At 36.6% G+C, this 18,941-nt stretch overlaps 3 protein-coding genes across 11 annotated transcripts in view; 1 reads left to right on the top strand and 2 right to left on the bottom strand.

Annotated features, from left to right (window-relative positions):
* The window catches only part of TFB1M (transcription factor B1, mitochondrial), a 34,751-nt gene extending 16,998 nt beyond the window's left edge, over positions 1-17,753 (top strand). For 3 of the 4 annotated variants that reach the window (XM_084515848.1, XM_084515849.1, XM_084515847.1), the window contains exons 6-8: positions 2,316-2,435; positions 14,021-14,148; positions 16,835-17,753. In XM_084515848.1, the coding sequence (XP_084371974.1) occupies positions 2,316-2,435; positions 14,021-14,148; positions 16,835-17,087 (501 nt within the window). In that variant the 3' untranslated portion in view covers positions 17,088-17,753. Of the gene's footprint in view, positions 1-2,315; positions 2,436-14,020; positions 14,149-15,332; positions 15,498-16,834 lie in introns of all 4 variants that reach the window. The other variant, XR_014691970.1, reaches the window with a different exon arrangement.
* CLDN20 (claudin 20) lies at positions 2,442-9,103 on the bottom strand. 2 transcript variants are annotated; one of them, XM_084515851.1, is made up of 2 exons: positions 8,834-9,103; positions 2,442-6,982 (listed from the first exon to the last, which is right to left on the bottom strand). In XM_084515851.1, the coding sequence occupies exon 2, from the start codon at positions 6,891-6,893 to the stop codon at positions 6,234-6,236; it is 660 nt and encodes a 219-aa protein (XP_084371977.1). In that variant the 5' UTR covers positions 6,894-6,982; positions 8,834-9,103; the 3' UTR covers positions 2,442-6,233. The 2 variants fall into 2 exon arrangements, with proteins under 2 accessions (XP_084371977.1, XP_084371976.1); XM_084515850.1 differs by having other exon boundaries at positions 8,857-9,103.
* TIAM2 (TIAM Rac1 associated GEF 2) overlaps positions 17,684-18,941 on the bottom strand; it is an 89,821-nt gene continuing 88,563 nt past the window's right edge. For all 5 annotated transcript variants that reach the window (XM_084515836.1, XM_084515837.1, XM_084515839.1 and 2 more), the window contains one exon: positions 17,684-18,930. In XM_084515836.1, the coding sequence (XP_084371962.1) occupies positions 18,290-18,930 (641 nt within the window). In that variant the 3' untranslated portion in view covers positions 17,684-18,289. The remainder of the gene's footprint in view (positions 18,931-18,941) is intronic.

Raw genomic sequence — 18,941 nt, 5'->3', positions numbered from 1 at the left:
TTTTCTGTTTTCTTCTAACAGCAACACTGTCATGAGTTATGTCAGCATAGGCCTATTACTACTGAACTCTGCGTTTGATATGATTTGATTAAACTGTTGATGAAAACCAATAGTTATGTTGTTATATGCTGAGTTCTGAGGCACATTAAGGAGGATAAGGCCAGATATCCACAGCATTAAAATTATGTTTGCAAGTGTCAGGCAAATCATTTTGCCTCTATAGTTTATTTTTGTAAAATCAATCCTTATTTTGAGGAAAAGATTTTTTACTTTGCCACAGGTTACTCAGTACTTCACCTCGAATTTGGTACCTGGGCTGGATACTTCCTGACCATTAATATGAGTCTTATTTCAGTTTAAATGGAAGATATTTGTTAGTCTCTAATATTAAGTAAAACTGAGCACAGAGTGCAATTCATCTGAACTGCTCTGCCAGTGCCATCTGAGGGCTGCCAGGCTGGGTGATAAGCTGTTAGGCATTTAGAAGATTGGCATGTTAGAAGAGAAGAATACTTAATTTGGGTCTAACACTGCTGTCTATTTAGAACACTAGAAAAAAGACACTAATCAAGTGGGAAATAGTTCAGATTTTTGAACAGCAAACAAGAAAAATTATCACGTTTTCATAATTCTTATAAATTGAATATAAATATATTCTAAAAATAAAAAAAAGGCTCGTATACAAGGATGTGTATAAAATTCCTTCAGATGGCCAGCTTTGCCAATCTTAGTTCTTCACGTACATTAATTCTTGTGATGGATTTTGCAGATTCATTGATAATGGGGTTTTAATACATGCTTATAAAAAGCAGTTGTATTGGATAGCTTACTGGGTAAAAAAAATAATAATAATCCCTGAGGTACCTTGAGAGGAGTTGGTAGAGAGCACTCCTAAAGAGATGTCAAGTACCACCTGGGATATATGTTCTTAGCATTTTGGGGTTCATTGAGAAGTGCCATACTCAGGTATGTTCCTGCAGATGAGATTGAAGTGATTTGAAATGTTACTGCCCAGACTTGGATGTTGCTAAGTTATCCCTTCTGTAGCTGAGAAGTAGGAAGCCTGAGGCTTGCTGTTTTCATGGAGAGTAAGAGTAGCTTGTTGAAATTGTGCTGTCCATTTCATTTCAATTGCAGAGGTAAAGGAAGTGCATATCTGATTGTTAGACTGTAATGTGGTGCTTTTCTTTAAAAGGAATAACGACTGTGGCACATATATATATAATAGGTTTCCTCCAAAATAAAAAATGAAGGTAGTTTTAAATGCTGATGTAGGCAAACAGAATCACTAAGCTTTCTTTCTGAGAAGTCACTGAAAAGTATTTTATTGGTTCTATGCTAACATGTGAACTGCCTTTTAGGAGACTTGTTGAAAAAAAAAGAAAAAAATCTTCAGCAATGTGTATAATTTATTTTTCAGACATAATTTTAATAAAAGTGGCAGGATATCATGAGTATGAATTTCATGTGAAGCTGCATAATGTACAGATGTTAACAGATACACAAATTGACTTTTTTTTTATTAAGTTAATGATAAATAAGAACAGGAATCTTCAAAAATTTGTATCTATATAGTTTCTGTAATGTTTTCTAGCATTTGAGAGTTGTTTTACTGGGGCTTTTTGTGTTTAATAATTGTTTGTGCTAGAAAAACAGAAATAATGTGAAAGTGTAGAAAACCTCCACTCTCTGGGTGACTTTTTGACTATCTGTGTAAGAAATCCCTTGGGAAAACTAGAAAACTGCTAATTTCAATTGTAGGTATTAAATGCTGGTGTTGTTAGGTATCTAAACTTATGTAAAGTAGAGTGAACTTACTTGCATATATAGTAAACATACTTTATAGTGAAGAAATTTCATTTGGTATCTGATTTTGAGTTTATGGAGGTTTGGTGTTGGAGAAGAAAGAAAAATACTTGATTCAGAAAGAGTGGAAGGAAAGTATGTGAGAATACCATCAGCCAGTGGTGTTCAGTTTGAATTCTGCAGTCAGAGTGTTTCAGTATTCTCTTGTGCCCATACAAAATTATTTGAACACTCATTAAGTTCTGCAGAAGTTCAAGGAGCTCCTTTTCATGTGCATTTGATTGAAGGACTGAGGTTGTAAATTACCATGATATCTTAATGAAATGCTATTACATCAGAGGAAAGAATTCCAGATGAACTGGGCATAAACTCTGATGTGAGTTCTTAAGAATTAATTTTCTTTTTTAATGTATCTTTGTCTTTGATTATGCTGATAATCAAGCTTTAATCTAATTGACCACTTGGTCAATTCAGTTTCACTGATTTGTGCATTTTTGATTCTTCAATAGAGGCTTACAGCTAATACAGGAGGCAAGCAACGTAGCAGACTGTCCATCATGTCTCAGCATCTCTGCGCTGTTGAAAACCGTTTCGTAATACCAGGTCAAGCCTTTGTTCCAAAACCAGAGGTAAGTTTGTTTGTTTTTTGTGTGTGTGTGTGTTTTATTGTTAATTTTTCAGACAGGTAATATATCTGATTTTCAGTTCAGCATCTCTGTACTACTAAGTAGAGTGGTGTGTTACACCTGTAAGTGAAGCGTACATGGTTCAAGAAGATACTTTTTTGGTTCCTCAGAACTTGGCTTTGACCTTCAAGTTTTATCTGTAAGATCACTGTACTTCTTTGGGTGTTTCCGGAGAGGGTGATATAAATTTAGCAATAGGATAGTCTGCTAGGATTGGAGCATACATAGAAAGCCAGTTATTTTGCAGTTTGCAGTTATGAACAGTTTGGGAACTGTGCCTGGAAAATTTGGTGGGTCCTCTGAAAGACCCTGATAAATAAAAGCTTTTCTTATGTCAAAGATCTCTAATTTTACCACATGTATAATCTTTACATTTCACTCTGCTTATCTTCAGTATATTTAACACCCTCTTATTCGCTATACCACTTAGTCACCTACATCCTACTCCCTGTTTAAAAAAGTAACCATCTGATCTCTCTCCTATCTGCTTTTGAGAGGAGAACAGTGGCTTTGCTATCCTCTTATTTACTGCCAGACTTTTATTAATAGCCATTAGGATTACAGGAATCAAGAATGATATATTTAAACTAGATTTTGGATGTAGATCTTTTTTTTTTGTTTTTGTAAAAATGTGTGCCTGATACACTGAGTGGGGTCTGTGTGCCCTAAGTGCATGTGGAAATCTACTTTCTGCTTCTGAAAGATCCTCTTGAAATGATTTGTTCACCTCTTCAATAAGTCATTCTTTCCCTTTATCACAATCTCTCTCTTGGTCTTTTTACTCCTCAGACTTCTCTCTTGAGAACATTTTTAAGCCCATTCCCTCTCTCTTACCACAGTGAATTTTACAGTCTTTTGCTGTGCATATTTTGATAATGGTTTAAAATTCTTTTAGTATTTTTTGAGCAAGTAACTGTCCAAACATTAAATTATTATTTGTGACAGCAGTCGGTTGTGAAGTAAACTGATCATACATAAGACCTTTTTTTGGCATTTTTTTTTTGTTTGTTTGTTTTGCCGTCTCTTATCTTTTTCAGAAACAATTTCAGGATTCCATCCAAGTGCATGAAATAGTGTTCAATAAGGCCCAAATTCCAATTTTGTGGTGATTGTTTCTCAAAGGTGGCTGTGATTTGAGAACATAGTAGAGCTGTAGTGAAAAGGCTCCTGCCATCTGTATCTCAGAACTGGGAAGCTCTAACCAATACTCCCATTTTCCTATATTGAAAAGGCCTCAGCTGATTGAGAGAGAGGGAAAACTCACAGAGATGTGACAAATATCTCAGTATAAGCAAATCCTATAAAAAGGGAGTACTATTAAAGGCAGGCATGTATTAATTCAATATATTTTTTTGATTTAAAGCAAAAATTGATTATATTGCAAAAACAGGAAGTATAAGCTTTTCAGGTGGTCCTGGTTACAGGTGCTCTATATTTTGTTTCTTTCAATCTCCTGTTGTAGATTGACCTTCTGTATTGTCACTGTTTCACTTGGCAGTAGACTGACATAGTTTGAGATGTTACTGTTGCTGATAGAACCTTTGCATTCTTGGAAAACTCTTGCAGTGCATTGTCAATGATGCAGCTCAGTGCTTGATTTTTATTTCATAGGCATACAAAGACATTCAGGTACTTCTGCGTAAAGTTTTTAGAAAGAAAAATTTGCTGCTTATATAACTTAAGAATACTTCATTTCTCTTTTAGTATGCAATTAGTACATTTTTTATATGTCCTCTAAAAACATCTTTGGTTCTTGTTTTATAAATGTTTGTTTTAATTCACATATATTAGCAATGATCACAGCATAGTGTCATGTCAAGCCCCTTACTAAAGGTGGAGAAGCATGGTTTGCAGGAATGACTTGATTACCTCATTAGCTCAATGAATAAATATTTTTTAACAATACCTATGAACATTGAAACGTAATAGGTTTCTGGTTTATGGAACAATGCTGCACAGCATTGTGTCTTAAGCAAAGAAAAATGGCTTTTTGCTCATGGTTAATTCTCCACAATACTAGCTAACAGCTGATGACAATGTTAGGAATAGTACAAAACGAGCTCCTTGATGAATAGATAGGAAGCTCAAAATGGCCATGTAGCAGTAGTAATAAAAGCAAGATGAAGTTCCATTCAGAGAATATGGGCAGTAGAACAAAGACTCTTCACATTATTAGATGTAGAAAGCATTTCACTTTCTAAAATGCTGTAACAGAAGTTTTTACTTTCTCTGACAAATTAACTCTGTATATAATGTTATATATATATATATATAACATTACACTGTTGTAATATATAACAGTATAATTTATACTGTTCTTATGAATTTCAGGCTACTAACATGGGAAGTGAAAGTTGTATATAGATACACAGAATACGTATCAATTGGATTTATTGAAAGACTTGTCTGGAATTATCATATTCCTAAATGTAGAGGCCTGCATCATGGCCCCTTACCTGTGCTAGCAAGTTAACATCAAGTTGATTTTCATTTGGGAAAGCATTTTGATAGGACATCCTCTGCCAGTGAGCAATAAGAAATAAAATCCGTGTGTTGAAAGAAAAGGTTAAAGGATCCAAGATTATTATTCAAAATAAGGGAGTTAACAAAATACCTTTAAACGAAGCAGCAGTTTCTTTAGCATCATTGTACATTACATTTTACAGTAATGGGATACCTGGGTGTGGGCCTGCAGTGTACCTTAGCGGAATTATTAAAAGCACCTGTGAAATTCTTCTAGAAGGCCAGAAATGTTCAAGACAATGGATGGTAGCTGTAGTATCTGAGCTGGTAAAAGTTAATTTAAGCAAGTGTAAGCCAGAAGGCTTCCAGATTTTTCATGTGCATAGTTTGCATCCTGTGCGCTACAGTTTACAGATGTTTTCATAGTCTTGGTTACATTTCTGTTGTACTGCTCATTATGTAGTGATAGATTAGTAGCAATTGGAGAATGCCCAATAGGCATTTCTGTAACAATAATAAAGGAAACCCACAGCAGGTGGCAGTTTGAGGCGGGAGACACATTTTTGGCACCATCTGAATAGTACTGCTGATTCTTCATCCTGATATGCAAATAAACAATGCAGCTAAGGTGTGTGGGGGGGTACAGGTCTTTGTGTGTGCTTTTTGTTGTTGTTCTTTTTCTTGCTTTGTTTTTTGGTTTTGATTTGTTTGCATGGTTGGTTGTTGGTTTTTTTTCCTTTTAGGAAATCTAGTTACCAAGACAATTTGGAACTGATAATGAAAGGCAAGTGTGCCTGTTGGTTAAAGGCCATTCAATTGGGCTTCTTGGACAGAGAGGTGTTTTTTGTTTTTTCTTTTTTCTTTTTCCTTGCATCATAGAAAAGGAGAAAAAGTAAAATGCTCTATAATGCATTCTATGTTACTGATAGCCTGATTTGATAAATAGATTGTTTTTAAGCATCTTGGCTGTAAGAAACCATTAATTGTGCTGTTGCTTATGTTGAAATAATTACTTTCTATTCAGCAAATGTTACTTGGAAAGTTGAAAAGAATGGTTTGAAAAATCAACTGAAAAGTACTCTTGCAAGAGACTTAAGCATTGTTTCCTATCACATTCTTTCTGCTGATCTCACTAAAACCAAAATACCTTGCATAAATATAATTGCAGACCAGATGTAAGAAAATTCAAGTGTTAGACATTCTTTAAAGTAATCAAACTAATCAAACTACACTTAGCATACAAAAAAAGACCACCTCAATGAATAGAAACAACTATATTTACACATAGTCCTTCAAGTTGTAACCTGCATTGTTCTCCTGCTGTGTGGATGGGAAATGCTGCTGCTTTGGAGGGTAAATCCATGCTCCTTGCTGCTTTTTGAAGCAGGAAGTGCAGAAGATGACACCTGCGACAAGCAGAAACCCTGCTGAAATGAATCCTATATAAACTGCTCCTCCTGGTTCATGCTTACTGCTTTCTGGAATGGTCTGGTCCAGGAAATTTGAAATGATTTCTCTTGTGTACCACGATGTCGGTACTAATCCAAAGATTCCCGCAAGAACAAAGCAGACTCCTCCAGCAAAGCAAGTGTGACTTTTGCTGTCAGTGTCCCCTCCCAGTTTTGTGCATTTCATTCCAACTGTAGTGATGCAGATGCCAAAAGCTGACAGGATGCAAGACAGTACCATGGTGGTCCGTGCAGCCTGGATGTAGACGGGCAGTGAGAGGACGGAGTATTTCAGGGTGCAGCTAAACATCCCGGTGCTGTACCATGTGCAGTCCATCCAAAGTCCTTGCATCTGTGTTATAGCTGTTATGATATTGGAACCAACATCTGCGTTTACTTTCCAGTTTGGCAACAAGGTGGCTGCGATGTCTCCAAAAGCACCAAACAAAGCCAGCATAAAGGCAAAGAACTGCAGACCTGCTGATGCCATGGTTAGCTGCTGTCCCCTTTTGTCTGCCCGTTTCTCTCCTGTAAACGTGTGTAACTGGTTGGCAGCTTCGTAGCCGGGGCTGGAGCTGTCTGTGTGATAGGGAGGAAGGGGAGGAGGGGGAGGAGAAGTGCAGCCAGAAAGAAAAAGAAATCAGCAAACAAAAAAAGCTTGCATTTGAAATCAGAGCTATCTGAATGAGTATCTGAACGTGACCCTGCAGCAGATGAGAGCAGCTGCATGAAAGGCACTTGAACGTAAATGGTGACAAATGGACAGCGTTAGCATGGCTTGTAAGAGGGGGCTGCTCTTTCATACATGATTAAAAGCCATCAAACAAAACTTACTTTACTGGAGTTGCACTCAGTAATCATATACAGATTGCAGGCTTACTAGACAAATACACATTTTGAATGAAATGTTAGAAACTTGCAGGTTAGAAGCCATTGTAGAAAAACACATTGGTGAAAAATATATTCTACTCTTAATGCACCTTAAGTGTGTTGATGGATGTAATTGTAGCTCCTGTTGACTGTTTTTTAACAATGAACATTGTTATCTTTTGTTTAAAGTATAGTTCAAAGCAACCCTTTATTTCAGGTCTTTAAATATTGCCGTTCTTTTCTGTAGTAACTGATCCCAATTTTCATGTTTTTGAAGAAGAATAAGAAGGTGCTTAGTTTTTGCAATATTTCATGGTTAACTTACATAACTAACGTTTCTGAATCACTGTTTTATTTTCAGCCAGTGCTTCTCAGACCTTGACATAGATCAACAGTCTTAGCAAGTGAATTATAAGTGTGAATACGATGTGTTGTTGTCTATAAAATAAAATACTGGTTTTAATACTGATAAGGATCAACTCAGTTGTGTAAGTGCATTTTTAATCAGAAAGCTACTGAAAATAATTTGCAAATTTACCATACAGTGGAAGATTTAAAAAATTGTTTAAAAAAAACAATCTTGCATAAAGGATCAAGTTTAATTTGACAGAGTAAAACATTTGGGTAGTAGGATGCACCTGTGAAGAGATAACTATTGGTGTTAGATCAGTTGGACCGCTGGGATAGCAAATGAAGAAAAATGGTTTGAAACCAGTGATGAGGATTTAAAAGGCGTGCAGACTTTTGAGGGGGGCTATATATTTGGCAGTTCTTGTTTTTTATCGGCATGATAAAGAAAGAGCAGTCTTTATGCTTTCACAGACATTCTGTCTAAATAAGACCAAGTTTAATGTTACTGTTCAGTATTGTTAAAACTTTTTTGAAAAGCCATAACAATAGGGATAAAGTTGAATTAAGTGGAGCACAAAATAACAGTGGCATTATACTCTTATTTCACCTTTTTGTACACAGAACTGCAATTTTTTGACCGTGTCTTTAGTAGCATTACATATCAAGTAATTCTCTAATTTTGTAGTGCAGTGTTAGTAATAAACTAGAATTTATATATTTTACTTAATTCAGGTAATTGTTTAAGGATGTGCTAACTCTGTCCAGCATAAACATATGTATATATCAAATGATTATAGTTAGGGTGAGTATGTTAACAGCTACTCTATTTAAAAATCTTATTTCCAAGTCTTTCCTATTTCCAGATCCCTTTGGTTTGTTCAGTCTGTGTAGAGTTGCTTTGGCAAATATGTATCATTTGCTGTATCAGGCCCATGGGAAAGAGGTCTTATCTTTCTTTTACAGAAGGAACTGACATGTCTAGGTAGTTCAAAATCACTCAAAAGCATAATCTGGAAGAGCTAATTAGGATCTTGAGTTAGCCTTTTTATTGCATCCTTTTTAAAATTTCAGCATTTTCAAGCATGCAAACAAACCCAAAGCACTGCAAATGGTAATCATATATTATAATTAACAGGGTGAACTGATTTAAGGGCATGATAAATTCAACTATAAGCACTGTAAGTGTAATAAAATACACAGTTATCATACATTTCTGTTTGTGTAGCACTTACTGCTCGATGTGAGGTCTGAGATGTTTTCTTCACTGTAGATGTCTTGGAAAAATGCAGTTTCTCTTGAGTGGAACTGTCCCTTCTCATATAAAACTGCATTGGCGTGTATTAACAAAATTTCTTGGAGTGTTGTTTTTTCTGTTCTCTACAGCAAGTGCAGTACTGTTGTTTGTTCCCTCTCTTAGTTCCATCTAGCAGAGAATAAAGGACTACTTTGTTTAATGAGTTTTGTTTGACAAACACTTAGTAAGGGAAAGCAAAGAGATTATAGAGAAAAATACATGGAGGCCCTTCGTGCTAAATACATCATGATACCCAGCCTCTATGATGAAAACTGTAAACAGTGATTAAAAGGCGGAATAAAATCTTGATAATCCAGAAACCATAAATTTATGAATTCAGGGATGGGGGTAGGTAGGATTCATTTAAGTTGATCTGAGAGCTAGACAGTTTTCTTTTTTTTTTTCTTTCTCTCTCTCTTTTTTTTTTTTTTTTCATCACATATAATCTTATTATGAGTTTAAACTTCCTAGGAAAGAACTATGCAATGTATTTTAATTTCTAATTGGAACAGCAGCATATTTCCATTCAGCTACAGGTTTTCCTCATCTGTCCTTGATAGCTTTTGCCTTCTGTAGATCATCCTTTACTTTGTTATCATTCTATATAAAAGAATGAAGGAATAAAGCTACTAATAAAGTTTACATGGTAACTGCAATTTATTGGTGAAGTGGCCTCAACAAGTCAGTATTAGAAATTGAGGGGCCGAGAGAAGTCTTGCTGCTTACAGCAGTGATATAACTGTAGGTTCTGTTTCTGGCTTTCAGTTTCCCGTGTTCATCTTTGTGGTGCAAGATTTGGAGGATCAAAATTATTTTATTTTCATTTGCTAATGAGGAATCCCTGGATTTGTTTCTTTAGACATGGTGACGTTTAACAACTTGTCAGCTCTCCCATCTGAGGGAAGCTTCTCAGTTCCCAGGCAGACACTAGTGTGATGGTTCAGTAACTGCAGTATGAGCTAATATCATGTGTCCGTTCTGACATGACATCTTTAGATGTGCTTGGGGTTTTCCAGCTGGTCAAGAACTTCCTTACAGTACTGGCCAAACTGGTAGAAACTACTTTAAAAATCAAAATAAGCGGATAATATATAAATGCTGCAGAAATGTGTAATGTCTCATAAGTCTATTTGGGGTTCTTTGGAGCAGTAAGAGAATGTGTGGATGGACCACAGTGAGATTTACTTACGTTATCAGAAAGCATTTGTGATGGCCTTTCCAAAGTTCTTGAAAGAATTAAATGGTCACAGAGTAAAGTAGAAAGGTCTTTACAGGGGAGAAATAGTTGGTTGGAAAACTAGATATGAATAGATGGGTAGAAATAAATGGTCAGTTTTCGCACTGACTGGAGTTTAATTTATTAGCGGAATTGTAGAGTGAGTCTAAGTAAAACCTTGTGCTGCATAACATCATCAGTCTGTAAAAATGTGAAGACTGTTCTGAAGAATGTTTTGCTCATGAAAATTTTGAGAATAGTAAAGATGAGATTTAACTCTGAAAAATTGCAAAGGGAACTTTATAGTACTACAGATTTGATAAAGTAGCAAATTGAAGTGAAGCATTAATATAAATGACGCAAGGGGAAGAACACGTGCATCAATAGTTGAATTCATTAATCTGGTTTTTTGTTTGTTTGTTTGTTGTGTTGTGGGTTGTTTTTTTTTTTGAGTTTTGTAGTGAAATTCACTGTGGTACTTTGTAAAGCCATATCTTGATGGCTCCTTGCTCCATCAAAAAAGTGGTTGGTTAGTAAGGCAATCAGAAGTTTTAACTTCTGTATGAGAAACAATCTAGTGCCTTTTCATCCTGGAATGGTGCTGTTTATGAGAAGGGCTAAGCTAAAGCACTGAGAAGTCCAAAGTATGATTGGGAAGGAAAATTCCATATTTTCCAGTATGATAAGAAGGAGTTGTATATTAAAAATAGCAGATGGCACAGCTACAAATTGAAAGAACTACGCTGCCTCCATGCATAAACTGTAAAACCTTGTCTCCACACAGTACAGGGAAATACACGATGTTTGCAGGCATTCAAAAGCAACTAGACCAAATTCTTGGTAGAAAAATCCCTTGAAACTCATGAATGTGAAGACAACATTTTAAACTCAGCAGGTCCCTGTCCACAGATTGCAGGAGAATGGGCATCCTGGACAAGTTTTGCTGTGTGTTTGACCTGTTCTGGGTACTCTTCCTCTGTACATGTGCGTGCTGCTTATTAGACTTGGTTCAAACCAAGTCTATGGTTAAATGGTTCAAAGGTTCCAAGGTTGAAACTATGATTCAGCCTTCGAATTGAACCATACTTATATATCCTTAGTTTACATCAGAAAAACAGCAGTGCCTTTGCTACTTAAAAAATACTTTGGGAATGATTCTTAACATGTAGTATCAGCAGTAATAAACTTTTGTCTGAAAGCAGTTTTGACCTTTGTTTCTACCACTGCTCCTTCTGAAGAAGCAGGGAAGGAAACCAGATGAAGATGAGCACCGAAGGTGTGAAAGAGGTTATCGTCTAAATTGTAACTCAAAAGCACAAAACATTCAAGGGACTTTTTCAAGCCCTGGAGGTGACATGAGCCTAGTGGCAATGGAGTTAAGTTGTTACAAGCCTGTTGCACAGGAATTAGATTATTGCTATAAGTGCAGTGCTGCAGTTATTTTCTGCTGGAAAGGAACCAAAATGAAACCCTCATGTCAGAAGAAGACCGCTATGAGACAGATGTATCTGGTGTTAGATCTAACATTTGCCTGTAGTAGACAGGTACAGTGCTGGTACTGAACACTCTGTTGATGAAAGTGCTGATTTAGGACTGTCTTTTAGGAACTCACACGGTCTGTTTTAATTAAGTGTAATAACTTTGCTTAGGTTTCAGTTCCCTGTAGGAGAAAATTACAGCTTGGAAGGGGATATGTGAGTTTTCTTTTGATAAAGCCTTGTTGCGGATACATGCATTGCCCATCATGAGACCTTTATGTTTAACGATTAGTAAAATTGTCTCATTTAGGTTTATTCTAATTTCAAGTGTTGATTTCATGAGCAAGGCAGCAGACTGAATTAAATTGTGCTGTCACGTGTTCCTCCTGCCTTACTAGAACATGAACATTCCTTGTACTCATATACTGAAACAGTAAGGGAGAACAGCTGTTATGCTACTGACAGTTCAGGATATACCAGTAGGATAACTTTCATATTCATTATTTTATAAGAATGGAGTATTATTTTGTAAATATTACGAATGTACTTGGTGGGCAAAAGGAGTGTTACCAATAAAATTATCCTTTAAGAAAAGATAACATTTAATAAAATGAACTTGTGCATTCTAAGTGCTCTCGTGAACTCCGTTTTGGTTTTCATAATTCTTCTCTCTGTTTTATGCATATTAAAAAGGTTAGGGAAAAATAGCTTGTGTCATTGTAAAAGAGCGGCCCATTACAAGGAAAAAGCTTTGCCCTGTATCTGTTGCTATAGCTACCAGGCAGCTTTCCTGGGGTCCAAAGAAAACCGTGTCTGCAGTGGAACAAATGCTGAGGAGTGCTGCGTTTTGTTTCAGAAGCAGAAATTATTGCCCACTGGCCTTGAGATTGCAAATTGAGCTTTTTTTTACCCTTGAATTCTGCGCTGCTTCTAGATTGTGTTCTTCTTTCCTCTCCCTTAGAATTTTATTTTTAAAGATGCAGGTCCTGCTCTCAACAACAAAAGTGTCTTCATACCTCACTTAGGAGCAGTTCTGCAAAACTGGGGGGGCTAGGAGATCCCAAATGGTCTCTGGTGGTTTTCTTGTCCCAAATTTTATGGGGGAAAGGTATTTTTATATTGCATGATAAAAAAGAAGATAAACATCCACATATGTAAATAAGCCCTTAGTGTTTCTGTTCAAGGAGTTGATTGTGTGAAGCATATACATGTATTTATGTTTCTAAAAGATCAACTTTTCAGACACTCGGTGTGAACACAAGCTTTCACTGTGTGCTGGTGGTCTTCCTGACAGGTAACAGCCTGTGACAAGTGTAGAAGCACATGAGAAATTCAGAAACTGCTTCGCAAAAGCATGTATGTGCATTTCTCTGCATATTCTGTATGTCAGGTTTTGATTTGTCCTCTCGCTTATACATAAGCTGTGACTTTTTTTTAATTATTTTTTTTAAACCATTTTTATATTTTAGTCCTTCAAACAATTTTTCTCTCTTGGTCTTGACCCTCTAGCTTACAGAAAAAGTGGAGAAGTGGAAAAAAGCATTGTCTGAATGTGTTGTTTTTTTTCAGGGTGTTTCAACATAATACAATGTCGCTGTAATTGCGTGACATATTGTGTGTGTTTTTATATGTACATCTGTGTATATAAAGTGTACATCTGTGCGTCGAAGGCAGGATGTTGTTTCATTCTGTTTTCAGACACAGGGGAAGTGACAGGTCTGTGAACCAAGCTGATTTGAGAACTATAAAAGAATAAACAAACTTGAAAGAGAGATGTGTGGAAGCATTCAACTATGATTTTGGATTAAGTGTGATGGAACACAGTGTAAATACAGACTTCAGTTGTCACCTAAATTGAATGCAAATTTCTTTCTACCCATCATTCCTTTGAATAGACTAGATTTTTAAAATCTTACTGTATTGAAAGGTAGGTTCTTGGCTCGCATTTTGCGAAAGCCCTAGAGCAGATGAAAATATATAGGGAGTGGGTTTGATTTCTAATTATAATACCATTTTTTTCCAACTGCCCTTCAGTCTGCAGATCAAATACTGTCTAGTAGAATTGTCTTGTGGAAGGATCTCAAGAAAGAAGTGCTAATTACTTTACAGATTACGTGGAAGTTGTTCTCGATGGAGAAGGTGCCATGGGGAAAAAAGTACGAAGGACTACTGGCATGTGAGCTAATTAGAAATATGTAGATAACTAAGAAAGACTAAAATTCTCCAGGGCTTTGAAAGTCAAGCCAAATCAAATACTATGACACTAGCCATCACACAGCTGTTACCTGTCACAATGTCTTCCTGTGTTCTGCCTGTTTCCTGCTGCCTCACTTGTTAACTCTAAAGAAATAACACCTCTCAAAGGACTACATCTACTCAAATATTTTATATTTTGCTTTTCCTTATAGGTGGATGTGGCTGTAGTGCATTTCACTCCATTGGTGCAACCAAAGATACAGCAGCCATTCGAGCTAGTAGAAAAAGTGGTTCGAAGTGCTTTTCAGTTTAGAAGAAAACACTGCTTCCGTGGAATTGAGTAAGGAACTTCCAAGAAAAATTCTCGGGCCATGTTTTTGTAAATGCTACTACATCAGTTGATAACACTTCTAGCCATGCATTTTATTTTATTCACTCCATTTATAGATGTCATCATGGTTCATCAAATCTTTCCATTTCAGAATGATTTTTAGATACAGAATTGAAAGGTGAATGTGTCTCTGCTTTAGCTGTAGAATAATTGCTCTGCGTTTCTGTTAGTGTAATTGAAGCTGTTAAAATTACTGGGATAAATTGGTGATCTTTCCAATAGTCTGTCTGTCTCTGATACTTTAAAGCAAATGGACAAGCAAACAAAACAAAACCACAAAATCAACATCATTTGTTGGTTGAGTTCAAAAATAAGTCTCAAAATTCTGAATTGAAGCTTGCAGTGTGTGGGGAAAGAATTTGATCTGTGGGAACTGTTACTTATTTCGAGGGATAGTGGCAAAAGGTCAAATTCTTGTTTCAGTGCCTGCCCTTGTATGGAGTTCTTATTGCCTCTCTAAAAAGCCCCACGTCTTGCTGAGAGAATTTACTAGGTTCTGTAACTGATGCAGGAAAACTTCTGTCTGTTCTCCAGGGGTCCTGTTAAAACTCTAGCACAGACATGTGTCTGACTTGGTATGGGAAAAGCCGGCTTTCAGCCTTGTGGAAATATGGGATATGGCTGGGGTGAGGTACTAGAGGCATATAGCTATAGTTTTGGCTAGCTGAAATTTGTTGGACAAGGTTTGGAAGCAGTTTAGAATTAGAGAGGATAAGACCTTGTTGAACTATATGCCTTATTTGTTGCTATTTTGAAGGTGAACAGAGAATTTTGCCTCTAGTTTTCAGATGGGGTAGTGTTATATTTTTTCTGCCTGAGGCACTGTATGATATTAATGTCTGGGATGTAAACATTTGATCAAAAGTGAAAGTTGCTTCACCTGTGCTAACGTTTGAGTATCCATTTGGAGGTGGTGAGAAAATGAGTTATCCAAACTGTCTGGGTTTGTATTTGATTTACTTTTTTTTTTTCTTCATGAAACAGTGGCTTCAGTTGACAATATAAGTAGAAGGTGCACACAGTCAGCATGTATATGTTATGCAGAATATTTGTGCCAAAGTGTTTTTTTTAATAAAATAATCGACTATTGTGTAATTTGAAATAGCTAATAAGCGCTCCGCATTCTTTTGCAGCAAGGAAGGCAAATCTGAATTTTTGGACATCACATAGTCCACAACAGATTAACGTGCTTTAGCCCTAGCATGCAGCAAAGAACCACAATCCTCTTATTCTTTAGTTGACCTGAAAAAAAATTAGCAACTTCTAGTGCATAATGGAGTTATTGCATTAGTTACAAGGTACTGTATAAAAATAAAAATCAGTGTACATCTGTGTGCAACTTCTGACACCTGAGTGAGACGTGGCATGCTGGATTAAGATACTAAATTGATGAAGAAAAATAGTTTGATTTACTGCTCATGTATGTTTATAAGATGGTTTGTAGTCTGTATGTAAAAGGTGATTAAATATATTTGGCTTGAGGAACACCTTTTAACTATTAGTTCAAAGGTGAGAATAACTTAAGAAAGGATCAAAATCCTGATCCATTTTAACTTTGCTGACAATGCTGCTGAAAATATTGGAGAAATTTGTAATCAAGGCCTTGTGGCACACTACTTTAAACCAGGTTGTTCCTCGAAATTCCATCCTTTTCTTGTCTTTTTAAAGCCCTTTTTAGCTTTGTGCTCTGTCTCCACCAAGAGACAACTTTCATTTATACAAAGCCTTCTGACTAGCTTGTCCAGGCAACCTGCAAAGCACACTCTGGGGGCGTGGGATGTGCTATTGTATTCACTGCACAGCATTTTTAGGTCTGTAAGCATTTTTAGGTATGTAAGACAAAGGCAGGTAATTTGAAAATTGAGACATGCACATCAACCATGTGCAAATTTTCTGCCTTCCTGGCCTGCTGTAGACAGAATGATTGCAAGTAAGAGCTAGTCAGCTAGTACTTGCAGTAGTTGGCACTTTGTTAATGCATTTTTGCAAGACATTAAAAATCACTTGAACTAGTATTATTATGATTTGGGGAACTTGTGAAAGAAAGATGCTAATGTGTCAGGTCACAGAGTACGTGAGCTTATCTGACCATCTGTGAACAGTGACAGAGCAGAAAATGAAATCTAGGACTCCAGGCACATCTTCCATATTAAAACATGAACAATAATTAAATATTACTTTCTTCCTCCTTTGCTTTTTTTTTCTGGCATTGGAATTACACTGTTAATGACAAGTGATAACAATATCTGGCCCATTGGAATGATACATCCTAAAAAAAAGTCATGTGCAAAACAGATCAGGACAAAACAAATTTGAATCTGTTGTTGCTCTCTAAATATTAGGCTAATTCCAAGAAGGCTCTATGACAGCATCCATACCCAAAAGCTCTTTCTTTTTTTAATATTTTGAATCATGAGCATATAGCATGTGTTTAATGTATAAGATATGCATATACTTTCCCATGTTGTTATAAATTGCATTTGCAGAAAAATGGCCCTTGTATATTTGCATTTGGGTAGACAATGGCCTATATTAAGAGTATGTAAAAGCCCAAGAGAACTTTGCCTCTCTTAGGGGAAACTTAATTGTCTGAATTGTTTGAACTTTTCTTTCTGCTCTTTGCCCCTGCCATTAGGACCTTGTTTCCTGAAAGTGAACGTTTGAAAAAAACAGAAGAGTTGATGATGGCAGCAGATGTTGATCCAACTCTGCGTCCTTTTCAGCTGTCCATGTCACACTTCAGAAATCTGTGCAATACATACAGGAAAATGTGTGAGGAAGACCCAAGCCTTTTTGCATACAATTACAGAGAAGAACTGAAGCAGAAGAAGCGGCAGCATTTACCTAAAAGTACCAGTCAGACAGAGCAAACTGAAGAGGAACATTAGCTGCAACAGCAGCAAACTGAATCTGGATTTAACTCATTGATGATGTTGACTGGTGTTGACTTGCATATTCCTACATCTGTTCAGGTATGGAAGAAATACTTTGGAAAAAGTGGTGGAGAGGGCTTTTCCATTTTATTTATTCATTTAATTCAGCTGTAGACAAAAGTTATAGGACAGTCCAGTTACAAGGTGCCTACAGGTGGTTCTTGCTTGAGGGGAATGGACAGAACAAATACCCAGAACAAGGTATGTTGGGAGATATGTAATTAAGTTGGAATAATTAAGTTTGTATGAATGTGAGTGCATTATTGCAACAAAGAAAGTAACAAATTTTTCATACTTCAGCATGTAAGAAAGATGTTGTTTGGGGTTTTGTGCTCTTTTTATCTGGGAAAATCCTACTGTGCAGAGTAATTTAAAAAACAAAACCAAAAGCCTTGTATAAATATACTCAAGTGACTGGCTTACAGGAGGATAAAGTGCACAGATTGCCTCAAGGTCTGCTAATACTCTTCTCATGTATACAAAAGCAAAGAACTTGGGATTTTAAGCTCTAACCAGAGAAAAGCAGCATGATAAAAAGTAGAAAACATGGCTAAGTACAATACTTGTGTCTTTTACTGTACAGGCTGGTAGAGAAAATAAAAAATACAGTCAAATAAAAGATTACAGGCCAAGCTTTGTTTTTTGTATTTACACATATATATAAGTATAAACAGCATCTTGAAACATACAAAAATGTAATTTCTGCACTATTGTGCACTAAAACACATTAAAATAACTTAATTCTGCTTTAAATAAAGCAAAAATGAAAACCAAAGAAATTAAATGCCCAAGGTATTGAAGGAGTCATTTTGTAATGCTGCTTTCCACTGCAATGCCCCTCTGCCACTCGATAGCACCTTTTCCGCATAATTTAAAGTACTAACAAGGCCCTTCTGCCCCTCCCCAAGAATTCTACATGATCTCAGTAACTGCTTGAAAGGGATGAACTAATTTACAGACCTTGGCCAACTTAATCTATTTTTGATCCACAATAAATTAAAATAACTTAAGAATCCTTTACAGCTGTTCTTGTGGAAAAAAATGTATTAGTGCACAAAATCAGATAGTAGTTTTGCTGCGGCTTCCATGAATTCACTGGTTTTAAAGCAAAATAAGTTTGTTGAATTTTATGTGGACTTCAAATGAACATTTTCAAGCTAGGATTTTCCATGCCTCTCCACAGCTTCATAAAAACAGTCCTCATTAACTACAGACGTTAAACTCTGGACGCTAAATTCCCTCTCTAAAATACAGTTCAGATCCAGGTTTGCAGCATCAGAGTGACTGTCAAGGGATTGGTGACGTTCTTGCATTGCCGTCAAAGTTCCTCTGTTACGCTTTGTGCTGTTTACTTTTCGCTTCACTGGGCAGAAGTGGCCACGCACCAGCTTTGGATGGTCTCCTGTCTTGAAACGATCTCCTTCCTCCTTTTCAGCAGCTTGATCTCGTTCAGAGTCAGTACTAGGCTCCTCTGAAATCTTCAGCTGTTGGAACTGTATTTCAATGTCTTTAGTAGGGCTGCCCTTCTTTAGGCTCTGATAGTCATCATCGTCATCATCACTGAGAATATCAGATTCCTTGACAAGAGCATTAGAAAAGTCGGAGGCACAGCTCTGTACGTGTTTCTCAGGAGATGAGTTTTTGGGCTCCTGTATGCTCTCTGTGGTGTGGCAGCTGCTGCTCTGAGTGCTGCTGCTCAGGCTGCACTCATCAGAATCCTGGAAGGTGCCTTTCCCCTGCTCACCGTTCCACTCACTGCTGGGTGAACTCTTCAGTACCTTCAGGGATCTTGTGGAAGCTGTGCAGAGG

Source organism: Aythya ferina, assembly GCF_964211825.1.
Source record: "Aythya ferina genome assembly, chromosome: 3".
NCBI lineage: Eukaryota > Metazoa > Chordata > Aves > Anseriformes > Anatidae > Aythya > Aythya ferina.
This window is presented reverse-complemented; position numbering and strand designations above follow the sequence as displayed.

What these genes read in the sequence shown, in the direction of transcription:
- CLDN20 (XM_084515851.1), bottom strand. Translation starts at nt 6,893, where the DNA reads ATGGCATCAGCAGGTCTGCAGTTCTTTGCCTTTATGCTGGCTTTGTTT.